At 43.9% G+C, this 23307-nt stretch overlaps 1 protein-coding gene across 1 annotated transcript in view; it reads left to right on the top strand.

Moving 5' to 3' along the window:
* NSF (N-ethylmaleimide sensitive factor, vesicle fusing ATPase) overlaps window positions 1–23307 on the top strand; it is a 657569-nt gene that overhangs the window by 509784 nt on the left and 124478 nt on the right. The window contains exons 13-16 of the mRNA XM_078645103.1: window positions 6222–6317; window positions 6566–6722; window positions 6837–6970; window positions 19163–19229. Coding sequence (XP_078501229.1) covers window positions 6222–6317; window positions 6566–6722; window positions 6837–6970; window positions 19163–19229 — 454 coding nt within the window. The remainder of the gene's footprint in view (window positions 1–6221; window positions 6318–6565; window positions 6723–6836; window positions 6971–19162; window positions 19230–23307) is intronic.

Below are 23307 nucleotides of genomic sequence, written 5' to 3'. Positions count from 1 at the left end.
AATAAATGATAATGAGTGAACGTATCTATTACTTCCTAAATCCTTTTAGGAAGGACTATGCCGCCACCATAAAACTCATGCGGCTGTTTTACTCAAGTCCCAATCCACGCTGGCTAATTCCCAAGCAAAAAAATCTGCAAATTATGCATCAAATGATGGTAAGTATGGCAAATCCATGATTATGTGGTGTTGGAAAACGAGACAGCATCTGTGAGTCCTGCACAAATAACATGACTACATTTGTCCTTCACTGGGAACCAAACACCCAATTGCAGCGCCTGTCTCTCAGAGGGTAGCGTTGCAGAGCAGTCTGAGGCTTACTCAAGGGAGGTGGTGTGGGCTAGTAATCGCAATTTGCATGTGCGCAAAAATAACACTCAATAATGGATTGTCCAGTCTGTACTTTGCTTTATAAAAGTAAGAGTACATTTATTAAGCACACGCTACTCAGTACTATGCACCAGTTTACAAATATACATAATCTGTTGGAATTACTTTGTGACATTGCATAACATCTCCACCCCTCCCCCCAGGGGTTGGGGGCTAGTACCACCACTCCCATGTATGCACATCATCTTGCCCCCAAATGCGGGTAGTTAAACATAACCTGGAGCGTCGACTCTGCGCACTGGCACCATCCCAGTGGCGAACCACCCAATTACCTCAACAAGCATTAACAATGGGTATACCTTCCTTGGTGACAAATGACCCTGACTGTGCATCTCCTACTGACCATAAAGTATGCACCTCTATATCTTAGGGGCCAGCAGTCTGGGGTCTTCACCTTAATGCAGCAGCAAGAATACATGTTTACGCACACTTTAGAATGACAGCACTCGGCGCATTTGGGTATCATTAGAATGCTTTGCAATTACAGCCCCTAAAGGCATCACAGGTGAAATCACAGGATTACTGTCTATACAGCCAGACACCCTGGCAGGAATGTCTGACAACATAACCCCACTTTCATTGTGACATTGCCTTACACCAGTACTTCACATTACACATGTGACCTTCAGTCCCTTTAAAAGAAATAACCATTAGTAAATGCATTTCGGTGCAATTACACCTCTTCACCTCCAGGGATGCCCTTCCTCGGACATTCCAGACTCAGATCTTCATCCCTTAGTGCACTTTTCACAACATCCCTAGCTGTAGAACAAAGGTTCCAGCTCAAGAGATATTTACATGCTGGCTGAGCCCTTGAGGGGGTTATTCTTTTAAGTCCCTCAGACACTGAGAGTGGGACTTTTCATCTTCGTGCTGGGGGAGATTGCGTTGCTCCTGCAGCTCCCCCGGCATCTGTGCATTCAAGTGGTGGTGACAACGTCCTCCTGGGGTCACCATAAGCAAAGACATGCTGTTTTGACCCTGCAGGGTGGTCCTGGCCTGCAGGGCCTTATGGGTAGGCTCGCATAACTGATGAGCGTCTCTCCCGCTGCTTCGGGTAGAGCCGCGCTGTGGCCTCCGGCCGCGTCATGGGGATCGGTGAGGGCCCGGTCCCACCTGGACCCCCAGGTGAGGTTAGGCGGCTCGAGGAGCCCACCCCGGCCGCTTCGCAACTTGTCGGGAGCCCAGTCCCCCCCAGGCCCCTGGCTCCTTCATCACCTCGGGGAGACCAGGTCCCACCCGAGGTCCGAATGCCGCTCCATCATTGGAGGGGAGCCCACCCCTGGCTGTCCCCGCCCGGCCAGCACTCGTCTGTGCTGCCGCATGAGCCGGCACAACTCTTCTCGTCTGCCTGCCTCCGGGACCTGACCCAACCTGAGGGGTCCAATACAGACTGCCTGCGGAGCCCCACGCGCTTCGTCGCTGGTCTCATGAAAGGTCGCCTACCTTCGAGGGGCCATATCTCAACCCCTGGGGGTCCGATCTTCTCCATTTGTGGCTCCTCTTGCTCCTGGTGGCGCCCCTAGGAGCCCTAGCGTTCTCCTGGACTGCGCACGCTAGGAATCACCCCTGCGCAGCCCCTACACTTGTGTACACGCATGTACACATGTAACCAGCACGGTGTCCCATACTGCAGCGGCCTAGTCAAGCCAGGGGGACACAAGTAAAATCCCCATGCAGTCTCCTTCATTATGAGTTCACTGTGGTGAGTCCCAGATTATGAGGCTCCCCCACAGTAAAAGCTCAACAATTAGGTGCTCAAAAAGCAAAGAATCCGGGCGGCCCCTAGTGTCAGAACCACCTTCTAACATGTGGAAACTGCTGCAGCCACATTATCCCTCGGGCCTTCTGGCTCCATTTAAAAAGCAAAAGAAGAACAATTTGTGGACGCCACTTAATGCAAACAACAGTGTGAGGCTTATAACCATAAAGGTAATATAGAAAACGTCTGAATTTTCTAAACCTCATTAGACTGCAACCTAATAAGTTCAAAATATTGCTTTTCACCTAAGTTGGTCATGTAATAGGTGAGGTCACTTGCATTTTAATATGTAATACCATCAAGAATGTGATCTTTGATGTGTGAGGTTATATGGAGGACATCAGGTGAGTAGAACTCCCAAGAGGAGCGGATCCAAGTCAGTATCAGTAATGTCCTATTGGGTACTGAGACTGTTTTTAGTATTTGTTTTGTGCAATGTATAGTTTTTAAGCTGAGGTCCTTCCCATTCTAAGTCTGTTAATATATCACATTTAGAGGAGAGGCTTAATCTGTCCTCTCTGATCCACCAAAATATATCTTGCTTCTCTAGTAAAAGAAGAAGTTAGATTGCACATTGACTAAGGATGATTTCTAGTTTGTCTTTATTACACGCAGGTTGAATGGTCAGATAACTTGGTCCGATGACTTGGTCTTGAGGAGACCCTTAATTCATACATGATCTAACGTCGACAAAAATCCCCCTTGGTTGTTGTTTCAATTCATAAGAGCAGGAACTATGGTGGAACTTACAACAACCCACGATTGAAATCAAGGAATACTGTGATTAAGCAAGGGTTTACCCAGTGTCTTAATGTATATGTATTTTTAAACATTGTATCACGTTTGAGCACTGCGTCATCTGCAGTCTGTTCACCCACCCCTATATGATTGCTTGTAAACTGCTAATACATATAATTGACAGAAAACCAGTAGTAGTCCATTGTTGGTTCTGGTCTCCAGTTTTTCTCTAACATTCTTTGTATGTTGATGAATGCCAATGTTATTCATTATTGGATTCCTTTCAATAATTGAGGTTTTCTAATTTTGAATGAGTCCAACTGGACTATTTTACATATCCAGGATGCTGGCCCTAATCCCTGGCCATTTCTTTAGTAAGATCCAACCTTTTGGTTGTACAGTGGACAACTGGTGTATAACAACAGGATGTTTTTTGGTTGTAGTCGAGTTATGTGTGATTAGGGTGTATGAGTGAGTGGTTGTGTTTGTGGTTCTTGACCTAGTATATAATAACTATCTTGTTTTTTTAAGAGATGTATATTTTCTTCATGTAATAGAACTATAAAATGAATTTTTGTGTATGTATTTATAATAAAATGATCTGAAATACAGTGAATAACTATCTGTTTTCAAAAAAGAGGGAAAAATGATTTAATGAAGGATAAAAAGACTTTACAAATAAAAATAAACAAAAAAAGATGAATATGTGGTTTATGTATGCCTTTGATATTAGAGGTAGTTCCCAGTAGCAAAGTGGTTTCAGGTCAAGAGGGAGTTTCATTTTCGCTACTAATCCCTGTGGGCATATAGGGTTGTACTTGTTTGATTATTTATTTATTTATATATATCATTAATATGCATGAGGTAGGTCATAAATTGCAACCCCCATGTATCACTGCCATCACCATGTCTGAGATTGCTTTTAAATAAAGCACTTTTTGTTTTTTAACGCAGGCTGTTTTCCTTAACCCCTTCGATGCACCCGTCAGCCAATGACCGTTGCGAGCACTACCTCCATAATGCTGCGCACGTCCGTTGGCCAACTGGGCCCCGCCCACTCAATAAAACCGCCGCACCTCAGCGGATTTGCCGCAGCTGTTAAAGATAACAGGATGTTATTAACCAAAAAATAAGAAAACTTTCAAAAACATTTTTTACGGGGTAAGCAGGGGTCCTAGGGACCAATGCCTACTCCTAAAATGTTTTTTTTTTACAACATTGACAAAGCGGATGGGTCCCTAAAGGACTCCCTACCATTTGCAAGAGGTTACCACATCTTTGAGGTGTCGGTAACCTATCCATGGTTGATACATACCAGAAGAATTTGCATATTGGAGAGAACGCCCTGAACACGCCCCTTTCAATTTGCGATTTGGTAGGTAGTCACAAACCTATTTTGCGATTCGTTAACGAGTTACCGAATTACAATTTGTGTTTTAAACATACCCTATAACTAATTTGAGGTCACAAAGGCTACGATTTTGTGAATTGAAGTGTTTGCGACCACAAAATAACTTTGTACATAATGCCCTTGATTCCCTCAAAATTTTTGAGTGCACTTACCACGTCTACTCAGATGTGGGATTTATGCTGCCATCACATTCTTACTAATCCAAAGCAAAACTATCTTCCTTCTGATAATAAGCATGTACTTCAGACCAAACCTAAGCCAGCTGCTTCTGCAGCTACCATAAACAAAGGTTCTGCAACATCTGGATGATTTACCATTAGGAATGTTCTTTTACTTGCCGGGGCATTCTGGAGCATGCATTCCCAATAGAAGACAGACAGACTTAATTTTTATCACCAATTGACTCCACTTCTCAAGACCTTTTAGGCCTGGTACAACATTAAAGAATGTTACATTCTTCTCCTTCTTCCATTCTCTCATCTTATCCTTCAAGAGACCAGACTCTTCTCTAGAGCCACTGGTAGATAAGAATGATAGCCTTGGGTGATTTCAAGTGCATAGAAAATGAGATTGGAGCAGCTGTTTAGTAAATATTGTTTCTAGCTTTAAAGAGCAGAAAGGGTATTATCCCAGTTTTGGAGCTCTACAGCTTGATTCAGTTCCTCTTAGTGGAATATTTTGTTTTTTTAGTTATCATCAGTAGTCTTAATACAAAAAGTTAAAGCACTCAAAAAACAAATATTGAAAATGTTAAGTTACATTTCACATGTTTAATGTGGAAAACCATTTTTCTTTAAGCGAACATGCCATGCGTAGCTGCAATATGAAGTATTATATTGACCTTTTGACCACATTTGAAAACTTTTAATACTATTTTAATGGTGTCATCTAACTTTTAAAGTTTGTTTCTGAAAGGTCTTCAGTTTTGTAGGTCAGTATGGATTTCATTACTCCTGAAATCTGAGTCAGCTCCATTGCTAAGAAACATCTCTTCATCAGATCATGACCAGTTCCTTATTATTGTAATATTTCCTAGATTCTACATGCTGGTGTTTGACCAGCTAAACATGTTTTTAAGGATTAAGCCATCTCAAATTAACAACATGGATAACTTGCCCTGAGCACACAAGGTCGCTTCTCATCTCATAGGGTTTATGTGGGGTCTTAGACATGTTGGATCATACCTTTGTTAGATTGCACTTTTTTCCTAATGCACTTTTTTCCTAATGGCCTTTGACAGCTAATTATAAGTACCGATCCACACAGTGCTTCGTGCCATTGTACTTACAGACAAGTGTGCACCATACTGTTGTTGGACATGGGGCATCCCACTCCCCTTTAGGAGGGAAGTAGGCGGAGCATATTACTGGTTAACTACCTTAACAGCCACACAGGTCAGTGGTCTGAATAATCATGACAAGATGACCCTCTGGTGCATCTTGGTATAAGCAGGATTTTTCTAGCTAGTACAGTCCTATCATCACCGAGGTAGGAAGATCCACTAGTACAGCACTTTCCAATTAGTTTATATTGCTAACCAAATGTATATTCAAGTAAAACTATTTCTCCTATATTTTATCCTTTACAGAATTGCATGCTTGTCTCCCAGTGTTAAGCCCGGAATCTTGGATTATAAAAAGGATATTGTGGTGGTCTTGCTTTATAGCACAGTGGCAACATTTTAGGCTCCTTGATATCATGTAGACTTCTAAAGCATCTACCCCGATGGACATTTCAAATGCCTGTCCATAATCGTACTACAAATTTATTGTTAAAAAATTGGGGCCTGCCATGTGTAAAATTATTGGTCAGTGAGGCTTGGTGTGATCTCCAATAGGACACTTGAGTCCACTTCCGAGCATTGTTTTGATGTGTTTTCTCCACAACTTGGAGTTGAACTCTGTTACTTGTATCTTTCAGGCTAGCGCCAAAGTGGAAGTGGACACAGAGAAAGCACAGAGTCTGCAGGTCACAAGAGGTGACTTCCTAACATCACTGGAGAACGACATTAAACCCGTGAGTACATTCATGACATATACAACCTGTATTTATCCTTTGAGTAAAGTTTTCAAACAAGTGTGTGAAAGGGCACTTCAAAGACAGCGGTCACATGCTACAATAGCCCGAAAGGACGTAGAGTTTTGATGATGTTTCAAACAACTAGCGATTGAGGCCTAAATCTCACTTCCGCTGTTCCTGAAACATCCCTGTTGTTGCCTTTGCTGTCACAGTGACATGTTTCTATTGTCTCCTTAATCACAAAGGCCTTCGGTACAAACCAGGAGGACTACGCTTCTTACATCATGAATGGCATCATCATGTGGGGAGACCCTGTGACCCGTGTCATGGAGGACGGGGAGCTGCTGGTGCAGCAGACCAAGAACAGTGACCGTACGCCACTGGTCAGCGTCCTTCTGGAAGGTATTGTCCAGTCTCCAGATCTAGGAGCATATTGTATTTTCAGATACATTTTCGGTCTGTTGAATGCTCTATAGCTTAAGGCCTTTATCACCATATCCGCTTCCTGTTTCACAGGCCCACCACACAGTGGAAAAACTGCCCTGGCAGCAAAGATTTCTGAAGAATCCAACTTTCCATTCATCAAGATCTGCTCACCTGAGAAGATGATTGGATTCTCTGAGACAGCCAAGTGTCAGGCCATAAAGAAGGTATTGCCCTCCGCTCTCCTTTCCTTCCTTCCCTGTATTGCCTGATCATCTTTCCTTTATTCTGTCTTATGCAATCCATTTGTTTCACTGTCCTTTCTGTCTCGTCTGTCCTTCACTTTGCATTGCTGATCACATTAGCAATCCTCCCCTATTACTCCTTCCACTCCCATACTTTTTGCTCTGCATCATCACCTGTTTTGTAAAAGCTGCTGTCCTTTATCCCTTTTCTCCACCCCACTCGCTATTGTGGTCGTTAACGTTCCTTGTGCCTCTTCATTTTTTTTTTTTCTGCAAGTTTTTGCCCTGACTTCCATTCACGATCCCTTAATTTAGCCTAATTGTTTTCTCTCTACTGTTACTTCTACCTTGATTTCACCCTTTTCCTCGTGCTTGTACTTAGCTCTGTTTTGTTCTCCTTCCGTAACCATCTCCTTCCTCTCACTCCCATCGTTCGCATCTACTTCATATCATCTTTTCTCTTACCCTTTTCTTGCTGTCTTCTTTCATTCTTGATGCTTCCAATTGAGTCGTTTCTTCTATTATACATCTTCTCCATTGCATATGTACTCCATTTCACCCCCTTCTTTCTTTCATTCTGATTAAATTTATTTTCTTCCTCACTGCAGATTTTGATACCTTTTATTGGAGGTACTTAAAACAAAAACCTCTGAAAAAGCATTAGCGTTAAAGGCCACACAGACTTCTTCTTCCAGTGCCATTCTTTCTCTTAAACTATTTTAAAACTTTGTACAAGTCTGTTGTGTAATTCTCACTCTTACTAAGTGCCTAGTCGTAATCTGTCCATTTATAAGTGCAGTGTATAAATCCCAGAGCCCATTTGGTATATTGCCCATTTCTACAAGGAAACCCATTTTTAACTATGCATCCTCCAATCTTATTGAATGGTGGTACATTTGTGGATGAAACTGGAGCCCTCTTCATACCCAGGACTACCTGAAGCTTTCATTGATCCAATTTCAAAATTGAAAATGTGGGTCCTCCTCTCTGTAAAATCCAGGGAGGAGCATTACCCACCTATATCTTTTCGCAAACATTCATCTGTAGTCTTATTCGTCAGGTTCAACATTAACCTCATCCAACGATATCTTGAAGTCTGAGGTTAAAATTTGCAGCTGGCCATCAAGCTGGCTTTCCTCTTAACATTTAGGGCGGCCAATGAGCTTTTTTAGCGTTAGGGCGTAAATACCTACTTAAGACCTGATCAGCTGCTGTAGATATATAACTTGTAGGTCACAGGCTCAAATAACATCTCTGGGAACTTAACTATGAAATCTAATATTGTTGTTTACATGCAGAAAATAAAAGAATGCATTTGTTCCATCAAGTTTCACTTTCTGCACCTTTCATTGGTCTTTTAAATCAATCCGTGAAAAACTAACGCTGCTTCCTGCTCAGGGGAGAACTACTATCAACTAAAACAAAATGCGTGCACATTTTATCCAAGTACATTTCTTTTTTAATTTTGAAGTCTTTATTATATTTTTATATGATATTTGTTAAACAATTAACATGGCAAGTATACTAAAGGCTCAGTTCATGCTCTGGCTTGTACTAGCAGGGGGCACTGAAGAGTACAGAAGGGGACCGAGGGAGCCCTCGCTGCAGGGCCGATAATCATAGATGGGCACAGTTTAGGCAAGAATGAAAGTAGCGACTGGTCACACAGTACACTGAGACTGATTGACTTCAGGAGGTGGCAGAAGAGATGAAGCAGACAGGATCCCTGGGAGGAAGAGTGACTTGCTTATGATGGTAGCTGAGGCACGGGCAGTCTCCTGCAAATCCAAATCTCCCATGCTGTGCTGACTAGGCCCTGCTGCAAACAGATAAACTGTGTGCTCTTACCTAAGCATGCACAGTGCTCAGTGTAACTGTTTACTCCATGTGATCAGTGCCCTGGTGATACCAGGTCACAAGGTAACAGACTAGCACATTCCCGCCTCTTACATGGGCACTAAGCCTCCTGAAGACTTTAATGATTGGCCGATAGCCCTGGACAGTACCGGGCTGAAGCCCAAAGCACCTGGAGCTACCTTAAAAAGCGGGTCCTGATGTTTGGTAGCCCTAAATAATGGCAAGCAAAAACTGAATCAATGAGAGCGCGGTCTTAGCCCACAAAATTACGATGGGTGGCATATCTGCTTTGTAAAATGCTTGGCTGCCTGCCCTTTGCTCAAGTGAGAACCATAAAGTGACAGCAGTATTAATGCTCTAATTACTATTCTAAACGTAATAGCAATTAGAAAAGTGGCATGGTTATGATTCAGGAAAAAGGTTCCCCTTGCTTGCGGCTGAGCCCAGGCTCAAATACTGCTGCTGCCCACATTGCCAAAATGGGCTATTTGTCATGGGGAACACTTTGATGCTTCCACGTTGCCTATTGAAGCATTTCCTGCTCTAGGCAATAACCCAAACCAGGAATGTGAGCTACTGTTTTTATTAGGAGAACTGCTGGAACACAGAATAGTATACTATTCATTATTATCAATTGCATTTCTCTCTATTTTTAGCTTCCAAAAGAAAATGTTTTGCAAAATGCCCTGTAAATCACAATAGTATGGGAACCGAAGATTCAGAGTTATAAAGATAACCAATGTTCCTAAACTCCGTATCATGGGCACACACAAAAAATTCATAGGGTTTCCTTCACACCCCTATTTCATTCATTTTTTTACCATGTGATTTGTTTCATAGTCAGTACACAATAAAAAAACATTCCTAGCTGAAGCGCAGTTCTTGACTCTGCGTGTTTTCTTTTTTTTTGGGACAACCCACAAACACTGTATTTCCATGTGACCAGAAGGGTCGGACAGACTTAACAGTGTATTACTTTTTTGAACTGGGCATCAAGGCAAACAAATACAGCAAAAAACATTGTTAACTATGTTGGACCTGGCCCTCCCTGCTGGGTACCCCCAAATCTTTTGCCTTTATCTATCATCTACTTTCTTGCCAAATTTGTTTAGCCTTTGGACTCTTTATCACTGCCAACCAGTGCTAAAATGCTTGTGCTGTCTCCTTTAAACTTGCTGAAATTGGTTTATACCCGATTGGCACATTTAATATACTTTTAAGTCCCCAATAAAGTGGTACTGCACGTACCCAGGACCTGCAAATAAATGCTACTTGTGGGCTTCCAGCACTGATTGAGCCAGACACACACACACTTAAGTAGCCCTTTAAACATGCCTCAGGCCTGCCATTGTAGGCGGTCTGTGCAGTTTTAAACTATCATTTCAATCTTGTAAAATAAACCTTTTGCCAGGCAAAAGCCTTCCTTTTTTGATACATATAAGTCACCTAGGGAAAGCCCTGGACAGCACATACGGCAAGGTGCAGTGTTTTTAAAAAGTTGGACATGTACTTTTAAGTTTTACATGTCTTGGCAGTGACAAACTCTTCAATTTGTTTTTTACTACTGCAGGGCCTACCTCTCCCATAGGATAACATTGGAGTTACTTTGTTACATTTAATAAGCTGTAGCTTCCAAATAGGAACAGGTTGCCAGTTCATGTTTTTGTCATATCAATTGTGATGAAAAATCCTCTCTTCTGGTAAAGTCGGATTTTAAATTCCAATTTTAAAAATGCCACTTTAAAAAAGGTATGGGAAAAACACAAGAGTCTTGGGTCCCAGGTCGTTATTTCACAGGTTTATCATTTGTGTTTTTGTTGTAATGATGAATTGTGTTATGTTGAGAAGTATGGAATACTAAATGATGTGTTATCTATCTCATGGCATCAACAAATGTTTTAATTCACATGTGCTAGAAATAAGTTATAAATGATGTGAAATAAATCACACGAACTTAGAATTGTTGTCTAAGCTCATATATGAGTAAATATAAATAACCTATCTGGTCAATGTTTTGTTGCAAAACGTTTAGAAAGTTGGCATATGACTGGGTTCAAATTGGAATGGCATGGTGAGCAAAAAAACTATGGATTTATGCCCAGACCTTTGTACTGGGGTGAATGTATGACATTGTTCTGCATTCTGTCCATCAACTGTTGTTTTTGCATTTGTCACCCAGAGTGGGACGGGTATGCTCAGACGTGAGTCCCGTGCTCTCCATGTCACTGGAATCAAGCTATCCTGGCTGATGAGGGCTGAAAGCCCGAAGCTGTTACTAGGATGCTTGTTTCCAGTCCAGGGAGGACCTGGCTTGGCAGTTCGGGCTGGACTGTTCCATGGGGCACAGGTTCAAGACTGATTTGCATATGGCTGGGGTCAAACTGCAATGGCATGGCGAGCAAACAATGATGGATTTAGGCCCAGATCTTTGTACTGGGGTGAATGTATGACATTGTTCTGCATTCTGTCCATCAACTGTTGTTTTTGCATTTGTCACCCAGAGTGGGACGGGTATGCTCAGACGAGAGACCCGTGCTATCCATTCCTCTGGAATCAAGCTATCCTGGCTGATGAGGGCTGAAAGCCAGAAACCGGCCCCAGGATGCTTGTTTCCAGTCCAGGGAGGACCTGGCTTGGCAGTTCGGGCTGGACTGTTCCCATGGGGCACAGTGTCAAGACTGATTTGTATTGTATTGTATTGTATATGGCTGGGTTCAAACTGGAATTGCATGGTGAGCAAAAAACGATGGATTTAGGTGCATATCTTTGTCCTGGGGTGAATGTATGACATTGTTCTGCATTCTGTCCATCAACTGTTGTTTTTGCATTTTCCTGCCTTAACCATTTAGTGCATGCAGCCTTCCTCTGGGTCACATGACTAGGGGAAGCCTACAGTTGGGCTTTTCGTATTCCTCCTAGACAGCCATACAAAATAGAGCGTTTAGGCGTGCCTGGATGGGCCATCACTGCCAAGATGGGGGATGGGGGGGGGTGAATAGGCTATGTCTGCATACCCTCTGCAGTTAGTCTGGAGCCAGGGCATGAGAGGCAGGACACCTGTGCACTTCAAAGGGAAACTTCTAGAAGCTTCTCCCACTTCAAAGGAGGCACCATGAGTAGATATTGGACCTTAGGCACCAACTCTAAAAAAACACTTCTGGACGTGTGGAGACTGCCAGAAAGAAGGACTGCTGTGCTGCTCAAAGGACTGCCACTCTGCTTTTTTGCTCCCCTGCTGCCTTACTGGATTGCTACCCTGCTGCCCTCCTGCCTGAGTCAGGGAATAAACTTGCACCTGAACCCAGGACTTACAGAGTGACTCCAACGCCTAGTCTACTGGCTTCCTGTTCAGAGCCGCGGGGATGTAACAGGCTCCTTAACACCTGAACCAGCACTCAGATCCAGCTTGAGTAAGCTCCTGATCCCCCAACTTGTGCCCCTCAGGTCCTAGATCCTTGGTGCGGCCTCAGTGAAGCTGAATTTAAGTTTTTAGGCTCTTTGTGGCCGCCAACTGGCCAGTTGGCTCAAAAATCATGTTGCTTGCACTGCCAGCCAATGCAAAGTTATGTTAACACCACTCTTCGTGCTACAGCATCGGCCGCTCGTCAGTGGTGCTCCCCGAAGCTCTGGCCCGACCGTTCGCAATGACAACAGGATCTTTGCCCTACAGCGAAGACCCTCCGCAGTGCCAGGCATTCTCTTTGCGCTACATCAACGACTGTCTGCTGTGCTTCCCTGCTCTTCAAGGCTCCCCCACCGTGAACATGAGTCTGCGCTGGACTGAGACAGTAACTTTTCAGCTGGACTGACCTGGTCCCTGTATACGACCCGCGCTCAATTGCTGTCAGCCTGAACTTGTGACTTTTTCCTGGTCTAACACAACCAGAGAGTATCGCGAGTGGAACTTTGGAGTTTTTGGTGCCATATTCACTTCAGTCTTTGCATCTCTCCAGTACTACTGATTGGAGTTTAGTCATTTTGGTGTCAAATGATTTATTAAATTGGGCTCTATTTTTCTAAATTGGTTGTGGAATTTTTCTTGTGTTGTGTTTTTACTATATTACTGTTTGAAATGTTGCACAAATATTTCACACATTGCCCCTAAGTTAAGTCTGACTGCTCTGTGCCAAGATACCATAGGGTTGAACACAAGTTAGTTTCTGGATTTCTTGTGACTTCCTGCCTGACAAGGGTTGTGGTTCTTGCTTGAGTAGGGTTCCCCCCCCACAGCCTGAATCTCATTTTTTTATAATCTATTTCTGGGTTTTTTGCCTATACATTTTTTTTTAATTCAATGATTTTTTTTCTATGGGAAACCCATGAGCGATCTACAAAAAGCTCCACTTGCTGAATTAAAAATTGTTTAATTTTCAGAAATGTATAGCTGTCGGAGTTCACCCATTGGGTTCACACCTATTTCCACCACAAACTGCAAGTAGGTGAAAACAACAAAAAATAAGAAAAAAAGCTGCTATTTAAAAAAGGAAAAAACAGTGGCAAAATATTTTTTTACAACTCCCTTTGTTCCTTATTAAAGCATAACAACCTTTTGCTGATTCAATTTTTAGGAAGAAAAAACACCTGGACAGCACTTTTTCCAAATTCCCCCCCCCAAAAAGATGTTTGCAGTTTATGATGGAAACATCAAACCGCAGATTTCTCACCTTCAAATATTCCCCAGGTGTCAGACTGGATCAGGGAGCAGTACCTCAACGCGCCGGTAGGTAGCGTTGTTTTGGCTCAGCGGCGTCTGTGTTAGAAGTGACATCGCTGCGCCCATTCAGGCGCCACCCCTGCATGGTGACATCAATTCCATTCCTTCTGCATCAACAGCGTGGATCTGGAGAGCTGTCTTAGTCACTTTCTGACCAACTTTTTTCAGCTTTTGTCGAACACTTTTTTTTTTTGTTTCAGCTTTGCTCCCAGTGTGCTAGGGACATGTCCAATGCTAAACCTTCAGGGTTCAAACCTTGTGGGGTTTGTCACAGACAGATGTCTATGTCCAATCCCTGCTTGGTCTGTCTCTGGTGCCACGGTCGGAGAGCAACCATGACCACAAGGCCTGCACTGAGTGCAAGTCCATGCAGATAAAGGCCGTTTGCTAGCGTGCAATGAAGCTCCTGTTGGAGAGCAGAAGAAGGTGCTATGTTTTTTCCCGTTGAAGATCTGGGGCCGTTCCAGGAGCCATTTCCACAGACAGTTGTCTTCCTACTCCAAAAGCGCCACGTCAAAGTCAGGTAAGTCGAAGAATTACAAGAAAAAGTCTAAGCTCTCTTCGACTTCACCCACTCACCTCGTGCTTCTAGGCCTTCTCCCACACTTCACCTGTGGAGCCAGCATCAGGGCCTGTTCTGTGCTATCCCGAATTTCTTAGCACCTGAGCGATGTCCGCGCAACTCAAGGGGTTTTACCACACCATGCACACTATCTTTGGGCCACCAATTCCCTCTGGAACGCCTTTGGACACCATGGAGCCTAGATGTGCCCCTGATGGACTACCATTGGTGGGTTTGCCCTTCACAGCTTCCAAGCCCTTGTGACCCTCTACTGGATCCAGAATGACACCCCATGGCTCCATTTCAACTAGCGCCCCTGGCACCACTTGACGATGAACCTATTGTCATCCCAACACCGATACAGTTCTGCCCCGGAGCCGCTCTACGCCATCCAGGCCCTACCATCACATGGACTTTCCTCCCATTGACAATCCATACCACTCTGAGGCGGAGGAGATGAGAAGGAGGTGTATGGTTCCTTGGAGGAGGACTCTGAATAGGAGAATTAGTACGAAGAGCTGGGTGATGCTAATTGCTTGAACACCTCCCTAGATTCTGGCATGCTTTCCCCTCCTGGCCAGGCTTCAGAAGAAGGCTCATCCTTCCCTACTGTGATGAGCAGGGCGGTGGAGGTCCTCAACCTCCTGATGTCGAGTTCAAACTAACGTTTTGACAGAGGTTCCCCTTCAACACAGCTTCACCGAAGTCCTCCTGCGGTCTGGTCGAAACCTTGCACAAGGGCTCCTGTGCACCAAATGATTGCCGGTCTGCATTGACTCGCTTTTTGAGTCCAAGCCTTCCCCTCTCGACACCCCTCTTGAGAGAGCCAGTTGATGCAGGCCTCCATTGCAAGGTCAACTGTAGCACATTCCCTAACACTCCATTGGCTTCCGAATCCAAGAGGCTGATCACCTTTTGGAAGCACATTCTCTCTTCCACCAGTCTTGCCTTGCAGTTGGTGAACAATGCATGCCTCTTGGGCCGATACGCCCATGTGTTGTGAAACTTGGTTATGCCACTGCTTCCCGTGCTGCAAGAGGATGGCTGTGCCATCCTCAACCAAGCCTTGGTGGATGGCAGGGATGCAGCAAAGTTTGCCAACCGGTGCAGACTCTAAATCATGATTTCCCTGGCTCGAACCATGGCTTCTAATGTGGCACTGCATTGGCAAGCTTGGTCACAGTCCACTGGGTTCTTGGGGGATGTCCAATCATCACTGATTGGACATCCCCCAAGGGGTTTCTAGTCTTTGACAAAAAAATGACTCCACATTAATATGTTGGAGTTGCAAGCTAATCATCTGGCTCTGAAGGCCTTCCTGCTGTTTATCTCAGAGGGGGTGATGCAGGTTCTCATGGACAACACCACCATCATGTCATATTGCAGGACGCAGGACAGAGTTGGGTCCTGGATGCTGTGCCATTGGGCTCTGTGTCTCTGGAGTTGGGTTGAGTGCCGGTACATTTTTCTGTTCGGGATCCACATGATATGGTTCCTGAATGCCAGAGCAGATTAGCAGAGCAGGCAGCGTCTTTAAGATCATGAATGGCATCTAGGTAACACATGGCATCTTCCAACAGTGGCGACAACCATGGCTAGATCTTTTTGCCGCAGTTGTGAGTTTACAATATCCAAATATCTGCAGGAACACTTGTTAAGAGATGTGTTCCAGTTGAAATGGAGCTCAGGACTCATGTATGCCTTCCCACTCCTCCCTGTCCTTCCCAAGTTCGGAATAAAACCAAGAAAGACCAGGCCCAAGTCATCCGAGTGACTCCGGACTGGCCAAGTAACGGTGGTACCCAGAACTTCTGGGCATGGACACCTGTCCTCTGATCAGACTATCACTTCTGGAGGATCTTCTGTTGCAGCAACAGCACATGCATTGAGCAGTGGTAACTAACTGTATTTGATCTGCTGTCTGAATTGGTGGATGTCATCCTTGCAGGTGTCCTCCACTAAAATCAATTTACGCCAGCCACTGGGAGAAATTTGTGGCCTGGAATAGCGCTCATCAAACTGGTCCTTTACACACAAAGCTGTCTGGAATTCTCTTGTTTGTTTTGTCTTTGGCTCAGCAAGACCGTGTTGTGCCCATTATCAATGGTTGTCCGACCATTTGGCCTCTCTATGTTTAATGGACCAATCATCCTTGTTTAAATCACCTGTTATGATGAGATTTGTTAAAGCTTTGACTTGCATTTTCCCTCTCAAGCCTTTTGTGAAGCCAAGTGACACCATATCTTGGTCTTGCTGTTTTTCATGTGTGTTCTCTTGGAGCTGATGCATAGTTGCTTGTTACATCTCTGAATTTGAAGACTGTTTTTCTTGGTGTCGAATGCTTTCTTTTGACGATCACCTTCTCCAGGTGAATAATTAAGTTGCTCATATTAAAAGGGGATCTTCTAGGAAATTGAAACCTTCTTCTCAGTTGTTCTCCCTTGACCTTAAAGTGGCTACACACTACTGCAAGCAACTGGAAATGGGGAAAACGATATGAAATTTCAGCTAAAGAAATCTACAAAGAGGCTCTAAAAAGCTTTCACAAACTCATTTAGAAAGCTCAGGCTACTCATGTTTTCTCTGCAATTAATGCCCTGAGGGAATTGTTTTTTGTTGTCCACTACTTTATCTCCTGTTGCATGTCAACAACAATCTACTTCAAATCACTTTGTGATAGTTTATCGAATCAGAAATTACCTTTTTAGTCAGTCTCTGGTTTTGAGGATTGTTCTATTAAGCTATAAGAGAGCTCAGTTACTACCTCTTCAGAAGAAACCAAATGCCGATCCCTTGATCCCAAGCAACTCTAGAATAATTTCTAATTTTCCCATTGTTTGAAACACGGTGTCCCAAAGGGGTCGGCCCTTAGTCCCCCTCCTTTTCAAAATATATATAGCTCTCAAGGTAAGACAGTGGAACATTGGTGCTTCAAAATTGTCATATGTCAATGGCACTCAATTGATGCTCTCCTTCCACCAGGTGGAAGAGGAGGTAGTGGGAAGATTTCATAGATTTCTTAATGCAGTGGCAAAGTGGATGCTGAGGAGCTGCTTAAAAGTAAATTCAGATAAGTCCAAAATACTAATCTTCTGCAACTCTCCCAACCCTGCTTGAGTTGTATAGCTGGTGGGCAAAGAACCTTGAAAAACCTCCTTCCCCTTCTACCACTGTAAGGAATCTGGGGATTAAATTTGACCAAAAGCATTCCTTCAAACCACAGATACAAGTTATTACGGCCTCTTGTTTTGCCCTACTAAAATCTTTTTTTTAAATCTTAAATTCCTCCCATACCACACCTGCAAAACTATTGTTTACTTCAAGATTAGTTTGTGCGAACACTCAATATTAAGGAGTTTCTTCTGGCCTCACCTGAAAGTTGAAGACGGTGCAGAATGTAGCCTCAAGGTTGATTCTCAACTTGCCTAGATGGCAGTCCATCTCCCCATTCCTGAAGCAACTTCCCTGGCTCCCAGTGGACAAAAGAAGTACATTTAAGGCTGTTATGATCAGCTATAGTGCAGTCCTAATAAGGGTCCCTCTTATCTTAGAGATATACCCCTACTAGATCATTTCGATCTCCTAAAGTCCATTTCAGAAGACAAATTACAAAAGGTTTTGAAAATTTTCCTTTTCAGGTAGAGGCTGGCTATGGTTGATCAGTTCATTGCAGTGCCAGGCTGGCTATGGTCAATCAGTTCATGGCAGTGCCAAGATGCTTCTATTGGAGAAGCTATTGCACTCTACAGAAGGCATTCATTCATACATTCATTCCGTATTATCTTTGCATGAGTGAAATACAGGCACTTTAAGCGTACCTGCCATGGAGCACCTTTTTCCAGGACAAGTTGGTGCTGAGAACACTGCCAATATTTTTGATGGAAGTCATGACTCCCTTTCACGTTAGGCAGTTCATCACTCTTCTCTGTCAGTTGAACCCCAAAAGGTGTTATCACATTGAGCACACCAAGGAACCCCTTGTCAGCTTTTTTTGGGATTCTCTGGGGTGTTGAAAAGGAAGGCTGTGCAGAAACAGACAGGTCAATAAAGATAGTCCTCTGCATCAAGATCTGCTATGTACTGGCCAAGGAACAGCCCCTGGAAAGATCTAAGAGTTTATTCCACGAGGCCTAAGGCTGCTACTACCACGTTGGATATTGGCATGCCCGTCCTTGATATCTGCTTGACTGTGAGCATGTGTTCATACGTTCATGGAGCACTACTGTCTTAAAAGCAAGATGGAGTGGGAAAGACATTTTGCCTGTTGAGTCCTGCAGGACTATTTGGTCTGATCCTCCACCTTGGGATGTACTGCTTTGGTATCTATTCTAAGGTGAGGAATCTGTAGTTAGAAGTGTTCATCAGAAGAACAAGTTACTTCCCTTCAGTAATGCCCATTCTGGTGGATACTCTAACTGCAGACTCTTCACTGACCACCCACCTCCCAGTTCAGTGGCTAAGCCTCTTTTTAACGTCTAGAAAGGTTCCAAGTTAGTATTCAGCACACTGCTAGCAGCAATTTTTCACTCTGCATTTGAGGGCGCAGAAGGCAAAACTAAGAAAATGAAGTCCATGTGCAGAGGTGGCGTTTACAGGCTCTCTACACCATCACTTACGGCCGGGCAAAATGGGACCAATGCAAAGTCGCACAGGGCCATCTAGCAGCCCTCAAGAGCACTGATAAGAAATCATTCTGGGTTCAATCTGGTGCCTGGGGAGTCTTCTGCAGAGGAATCTGCAGTTAGTTAACAGTATCCACCAGAAAGAGCATTCCTGAAGGTAAATTACTTGTTAACTTAGACTTTTTGTTTAGTAGTGCTACTGAGTATGAATTGTGAGAAGCTTTTGATACTGTGACCAACCTTTGGATTGAGTCGTCTCAGTTATATACCCCCAGAGAGCAGGGCACCAAACCGAGAGCTTAGTTACTTCAGAGGGCCCTTAGATTATTCAGTTCACAAAATGGAAGTACAGGTGTTGGTGGATCTCTCCCAGGCCTCTCTTAAAATAATTCATCATTTGCTGATTCTTCTTTTTCTAGATATTTGAAGATGCATACAAATCCCAGCTCAGTTGTGTGGTGGTGGATGACATTGAACGACTCTTAGGTGAGTGGAGAACTTAACACAGTTTGAAGTTACCCCTTACAGCTATGAAATCGGTTTCTGAAATCTCTGGTTCCTCCCAACGTCAAGTACAATAAAGGGTTGTCTTCGTTCCCCAAGTTCATGGACTGAGAGGCAATCTGGTTCTGCATAATGATGGTCTTATAATGACCACCTTACTGATTTGCATGCAGGTTATTTTCTGGTTTTATTCAGGCCATGAAATTAGAAAATTAAGAGCTTTTAACCTAATTCATCATATTGAGATAGTCCTAAATAATCATAAACACCGTAACATAAACATAGATGTGCAGGATCCCAGAGCGCTATGTATAAAGTGAATCAAAATGTTTGGCAAACATTTTTATTTCATTAAGATTAACAGTCACTTTTAGGCAACCTTTATGGTTGCACTTGAGAAAAATTAAAACATATCAGAAGACTTAGTGTAAAAGAATTGGTATATAACACTTCAAGGCAAAGAGTCTTCATCAGAGTCCATTGATAGATTTCACTAACAGTTAGCCCTCAGTTCGTTTTCATGATGCTCTGTGGAGGAATGATCTTTGAACACTTGCACCTCTAGTCTTTCATTAACCTTTCCCATCAATATTTTTCATTTTATCTGCTTCCTCTATCATCATACTACCATTTTGACTAATGTCCCTCCTCTGGTGTGGATGCTCTGAGCAAAGAAGACAGTGCTTGGTGTCTAGCATGTATTCATGAAAGTCCCACAATGGATGAGTGCTCAGTGTTTCAGAACATGTTCTCTATGAGGCGGAGGGGACAGGTTTGTAAAGCATTTACAAGACAGGATCATTGTCCTGAGAAAATGATGTAAGTCTGCCAAGATGGGAGTGTTTCCCTGATTGGAAAAGGGTCACAGCTCAGCAAAAATGGAGAGTGCCAAGTGGAGATGGAGGATGAACTACACCTACCTCTGAGCTTTATAGGCCATAATCTGATTGCCCTAGAAACCACTATGGGTTCACTCTAAGAGACAGCTCCATCACTGTGGATGTTCCATTCAATATTCAAGAGACACTATTTACTACCCATGACCTGGTTGCTGAGAACCTCAACATCATCTGTGTCCGGGTTGGCATTTAGTAAGCCAGAGGAGACACCAAAGTCGCTGGCATCCTAGGTTAAAGGTTTAATGAGTGCTCACAAGCTCCTGCACTAATCTGCCGCTAACCTTAAGGAAAAAACGACCCATGTGCATCTAAGCTTAGTGGACTCATCTGAGTTCATTATCTCCCATTCCCGTTATTCAAAAAGTTGTTGTACAGAAGTGCGTAGAGACAAACATAGCTTCTTTAGCGCATCTTTGGAGTCTAAATCGCTCTGTGCCCCCAAAGTACAGGTTTGGACTCAAGTTGAAGGTGAGATTCATTAACTTAACATCTGCTGAAAGATACATACCAAATATCCTTTATCGTCCTCTACTGTGCCATCAGCTAATGATTCTGGAGAAAATGTGGGGCCAGTCTAAGAATAGCAAGTGCTACAGTTTTATTGGCCAAATAGAATTGATAATTGTGGTAATCCATTGATGCTATAGAAAAATGCAAGTCAGCATACAGAGAACTGACTTTTGGATTATGTGAATGGTGGCCTATTTGGGTCAACCCAGTTTATGAGTAAAGTGGCTGATGGTAGACCATATAGGCCATAAATACTTTCATGATATTATTATTCTGGTAGTGTTTATCAGGCCTTAATTTAGATGCCCTGCAAAAACGACTGTATTTTCCGGTCTCATTTGAGTATCCTCTGATGAGGTTCACATGATGAAGAGAAAGGCAGGCACACCCAAGAGAGTAGATAAAGAGAAACGTTAGGTTTTGGCAGACCATAATAAAGTGGGAGCTCAGACTATTTCAGAATATGGCAGCTGCAACAATAAAAACGCTATTAACATCAAAAATACATGTACCAATCTAGAGGAAGAAGTGGTTGTACAGGTCCAGTAAAGTGAAGCAAGCACTTGTCCATGTGGTCACCTTTTCCCTCTGTGCTATTATTTGTTAGTAGACTGACTGGATAGTCTAGTGATGAAACTTTCCAATGGGCAGAGGGCTTCTATTTCTCACAATCCCTACCCTATCAGGCGAAGCTAAATATCTGAGGCAGCAGTCTTTTATGATAGCTGTAGATTTCCTTGTAGGCCAGTTTGGTATTATACTCTTGTATTTATATTCAAGATAGTATTTGGATGTGAACATTTAATGTATACCTGTGGGAATCTGGCTCTTTATATACTATACCAAAAAGAGGTATAGTGGGCAGAGAGTCCAGTGGATCTCGAGATGTTTTACAGAGTGTGGGGGAGCAGTTAGGCTTATCAGAGAGTAGTGTTAAGCATTTGTTGCCACACAGTGGCAATAAATGAGACACACACTCAATGAATAAATCTGAGACCAAGTTATAAAAATAATACTTGGTTATATTTATTTTATAGAACCACAGAGCTTCGCCGTAGTTAAGTAAGTTTTGCAATAGAAATACTTTTTCATTTTAAAAGTGGACACAGTGCAATTTTCAGACTTTGCAATGTTAACCTTCGGAAGGAAGAGAACATTCAGCATACAGGTAGGTAACATTGACTTGCAACACTAGTCTTCTGGATTTAAGATCCGTATTGGGCATAGTTCAATTCAGCACCAAAAGTACACCCCCACCAAATGCATCTCAATCAAGAATGTGGCAATCTGACAGATGCTGCTTACAGGTAAGTAAGAGCGGCTTGGAGGCAGTCTCCGGGGGTTGAAGCAAGCACTGGGCAGGGTCCAAAGCAGCACCCACACTACACCCCCAGCGGCACAGGTGCGGCCGTGTGCAGGCTGCCAACAGAGCTTCGGATGCCCAATGTTAAGCAATGGAGACCGTGCAAATCAGAAAAGGGCTGTGGGCTCAGGCCAGGAGGCCGATCGAAGGAAACCAACAGCTGGAGAGTTAAGATGTGACGCTCTGGGACGTGGGGACACCTTTGGTCCACTTCACCAAGGCCCAGGGCTGTATTTTGATGTCGGACACAGTTTACCAGAGCAGGTCACAGTTGAGGGGGTCTCTGTGCAGAAGCTGCAGGTGATGTTGAGGAGTCCGGGATGGTTCAACACACAATGGACTCAGGCTCTGGGCACTGGGGAACCTCACTGGGACCGGTCGGCCACTTGGACTCAGGCCAGAGGCGTTGAGTGCAGAGGTGGAATTGGGAGCAGGGTTTCGCACCTATTCAGGTCACAGGGCCTTGCATGATATTTGTTGCTTGTGTACAGTTCCACCGTTCTTAGGAGATCTTGATCTTTGTCGAAGTCTGCCAGTCCTGCCATGGTTTTTGAGATTGCTGGGCTGCAAGACGAGTTGTCTTTTGGCGCAAGATCGTTGAGGGCTGGAGACAGGCCGGTAGGGCTGGGGCCAAACCAGTAGTTCTCTGCAGTTTTCTCTGCTGGTGCAACTCTGTGGTGTTTGGTTCTTCTTAGGTCATCAGGAACTGAAGTTCGGGGTATGGGGATGCCACATAAATAGTAGATTTAGGGGCATTACAAGGAAGTGGCAGGTAGTGGCCAATGGACCCCTTACCCGGGGTGTCTGCACCCTTTATTATGCCCACTTCTTGTGGGAGGGGGACATAGCCCTAGCCCTGGCTGGAAAGGCCCTGAAAAGTATACTTCACCTCACCTCCAGCACCTGAGGGGTGGAGTTGGCAAACTGGGCACACCTCCTACTCTTGCTGAGTTTTCCCTCCTGTTCTTCTGCCAAAAGTGGGTGAGGACAGGGTTGGAGCCTTCTCATTCTAACAGGAGAGGCTAGGGTCATGTTACAAAGGCGGCAAGGCCTTTGAAGCTTCCTGCCACAGGGGAGGTGTGAACACCTCCACACTAGTATGGCATTGTGCTCAACTTCTGAGCACGCAGGCACTCACCCAATGAGGTCAGAATACTATCTGGTGGTAGCAGGATGGTTTAGGCCACTCAGTGACCACACTAAGGGTTGGTAGGTTTCAGGGGACCCCTCGAAGGGCTCCTCTGTGTGCAATTGTTAATAAATTTGACACTTGGATCAGTACTGGTTT

This window comes from Lissotriton helveticus, chromosome 5_1 (assembly GCF_964261635.1).
Source record: "Lissotriton helveticus chromosome 5_1, aLisHel1.1, whole genome shotgun sequence".
Lineage (NCBI taxonomy): Eukaryota > Metazoa > Chordata > Amphibia > Caudata > Salamandridae > Lissotriton > Lissotriton helveticus.
The sequence above is the reverse complement of the archived record's forward strand: the minus strand, read 5'-3'. Positions and strand labels throughout refer to the sequence as shown.